Below are 3,008 nucleotides of genomic sequence, written 5' to 3' on the forward strand. Positions count from 1 at the left end.
CACAGCGCAGGCCCTCCCCTCCAGCGGGGGGCGCTCGGGGCACAGGCCTGCGCGGGCCAGAGATGGTCATTTTTCTCCTTTTAAATTAAAAAAAAGTTCATGCCCCCCCACAGGGGGAGTCTCTGGGGTGGGGCCTCACTCAGCCCGTTGAAGCGGGTCAGCATGGTCTTGTGCAGCGTCTCGCGAGTACGACTCAGCTGCCGGAGACCCCGTAGGAGCTGCCGGACCCAGGCCGGAGCCGCGCACTCGGGTTTCTGCGCTGGGGAGGGAGACCTGGTGAGATCAGGGCCCTGCCCCTCGGAACCACCCCAGGGGCCCGGGGCTCCCTGCTCGCCCTGCCCTGTACCTCAATGGGGGGTGACGATGCCTTGCTTCTTGCGCCCAGCCCGCTGCCCTCCTTCCAGCCCATGGCCGGCAGCAAGCGCTCCCATGTTAATCGCCCAGCCGTCCGCGTCGGCTGCGCTCAAAGTCTCCTGCGGGAGAGCAAATGGTCAATAGGCAGATGGGGAGGACAGGCCCCGCCTGGGCGCAGGGCAGCCTGGGGAAACAGCCACACCAACGCCCCTCGCCACTGCTGCGATGCAAGCCGCCTCTGGGGAGGGCACCCAGGAACAGCCACAGCACAACGCCCCTCGCCCACGCGCGATGCAAGCCGCCTCTGGGGCAGGGCCACCAGGAACAGCCACACACAACGCCCCTCGCCCACTGCTGCGATTGCAGCCGCCTCTGGGGCGGGCACGCGGGAACAGCCACACAACAACGCTGCACGGGGACAGTTCAACAGCCACTGAGAGGCTATGCCACCTCTGGGAGCGGCGCTCCTGCGAGGCAGAGCTCCGCCCTTGAGTGTGGTGGGCAGCATGCAGGGGCAGGCTTACACGGTAGGCGGCATGACAGATGAGTACTGCCATCTTCTTGGGTTCCGGGCCTCGGGGACACCGGTACTTCTCCCTGCCGGCTCCCCCGCGCGGTCCGGTTATTTCATCATGCTGGGGAGGGCCCGTTAGAGCCAAGGCCAGCCACCACCCCCAGCCCACCCAGCTACCAGGCCTCCCCCCCTCCCTGGAGTCAGCCGACCCGTTCAAGCTCCCCTGCATTTCCTCCCTGTCACTGGTGCAGCCTGGCCCCCCCCTCATCCCATCCGCCCCCCGCGGTACCACCACCACACCGGCCCCCTGCCACCTCCATGTCGTTTCTTTCCCGCTGCCTCCAAGCTCCTGTCAGACAGTGGGCACGGCCGGTGAATCTCCAGGTTTTGCGGCAGTGAAAGGAGAAGTAGAATGGAAACTCCCCTCATGTCCCCCCCCAGGGGGGCTGAATAGGATCAGCAGCCCCTAAGAGGAGACAGGCCCCCGGCCTCCCACCCCATGAGACCAGCCAGCTCCCCCCATCTTGGCTTATGGGACTCGCACCCCTGGAAGGAGACAGGCCTCAGGTCCCAATTACCCACACCCCCCTGACAGCTCCCTACTGGCTTCGTATTGGAGAGCCGAGTTGCCCCCTGGAGGGGACAGGAACTCCTGTGGCCCCGATCCCCCACACAGCACCTTGTAGAGCCCGGAACTGCTAGGTGTGCGGAATCAGCGAACCTCCATTTGCTGGGAAACTGCCGCGAGCCGAAGCGACAGGCCAGTTTATGCCACGTCTGTGCGTTTCTCCTGCCCCGGATCGGTATTGACCCGCTCTGCTCCTTCATCCGCTGTCGCTCCCCCGCATGTCCAACAGAGCCACCAGCCCGCGGCTGAGGCATCTGTGGAGAAGACAGCGCCATAGGGGCTCCTACACCAACACACCCAACGCCCCAGCCAAGCCAGGAGAAGAAACCCAGGAGTTCCTAGCTCTCCAGACCCCCCCCCCCCTCCCCCCCCCACAACCACTAGCCCCTACTCCCCTCCCAGAGCTGGGGGAGAACCCAGGAATCCTGGCTCCCAGTCCCTGCCCCCCGCTCTAACCACTATCCCCCACTCCGCTCCCAGAGCGGGGAGAGAACCCAGGAATCCTGGCTCCCAGCCCCCCCCCCCCGCTCTAACCACTAGCCCCCACTTCCCTCCCAGAGCCAGCCGGGGAGCCAGGCATCCTGCAGCACAAGCCACTTACCAGCCTGTCATCGCTGGCCAGCTTGGACAGGTCCATGGGCGTGTGCTGCCTCTCTGCCAGTGCCCCCTAGGGGAGAAGCACAGCCGTTGAGTTCAGCCAGGGGCCCTGGCGGGTTCACCCCGCACCCACCTCGCCCATTGGACCCCATGCTGCGGGGAGGGGGTGTCAGGGGCAGGACAGGGTTGGGGAGCAAGGGCCTAGAGCATCAGCTCTTCGAGGAGCCAGGGTCGGGCAGCTCAGCTCCATGGCGGCAGCGGGCCCGGTGGGCGTGGGGGAATGGGAAGGGCTCTGGGGTTTCCTCCATCCCGGCAGTACCTTCTTCTCCAGGATGGCGTAGCCGGCGTCGGCCGTGGCCGACTCGCGCCGCTCGTCCTCCCGCAGCGAGCTGATCGGCTGGAAGCTGTTCTTGAAGTTCTCCTTTTGTTTGTTGAGGCTGCGGGCCCAGCGCTCCATGTCCTTGGCGATCTGTAGGGGGGCAGGGGGCCGTCAGTGTGGCACTGACCCCATAGTCCGTGAGGGGGAAAGAGCTCGTAGACAGGCTGCAGGATTCCCCTTCGCTTTCTGTCCCAAGCTTCTGATGTTGGTCCCCAGCAGCCCCACCCCAGAGCTGGCTGCATCTCAGCGCCAAGCAAGCTATCCCTGTGCAGCTTTACATGCAGCTGTTCCCCAGCTGCACCGCATCTCAGCACCGTATGAGGCATCCCCATGCAGCGTTATATGCAGCTATTCCCCAGCTGCCCCGCCCCAGAGCTGGCTGCATCTCAGCACCGTATAAGGCATCCCCATGCAGCGTTATATGCGCTATTCCCCAGCTGCCCTGCCCCAGAGCTGGCTGCATCTCAGCACCATATAAGGCATCCCCATGCAGCGTTATATGCGCTATTCCCCAGCTGCCCTGCCCCAGAGCTGGC

General features: G+C 65.1%; 1 protein-coding gene across 1 annotated transcript in view; it reads right to left on the bottom strand.

Annotated features, from left to right (window-relative positions):
- Positions 1–3,008, bottom strand: part of LOC116818925 (RNA-binding protein 10-like) — a 34,108-nt gene that overhangs the window by 703 nt on the left and 30,397 nt on the right. Inside the window, exons 19-22 of the mRNA XM_075071285.1 lie at positions 2,413–2,562; positions 2,098–2,163; positions 368–473; positions 140–259 (exon numbers count right to left, since the gene is read on the bottom strand). Coding sequence (XP_074927386.1) covers positions 140–259; positions 368–473; positions 2,098–2,163; positions 2,413–2,562 — 442 coding nt within the window. The remainder of the gene's footprint in view (positions 1–139; positions 260–367; positions 474–2,097; positions 2,164–2,412; positions 2,563–3,008) is intronic.

Source organism: Chelonoidis abingdonii, chromosome 11 (assembly GCF_003597395.2).
Source record: "Chelonoidis abingdonii isolate Lonesome George chromosome 11, CheloAbing_2.0, whole genome shotgun sequence".
NCBI lineage: Eukaryota > Metazoa > Chordata > Testudines > Testudinidae > Chelonoidis > Chelonoidis abingdonii.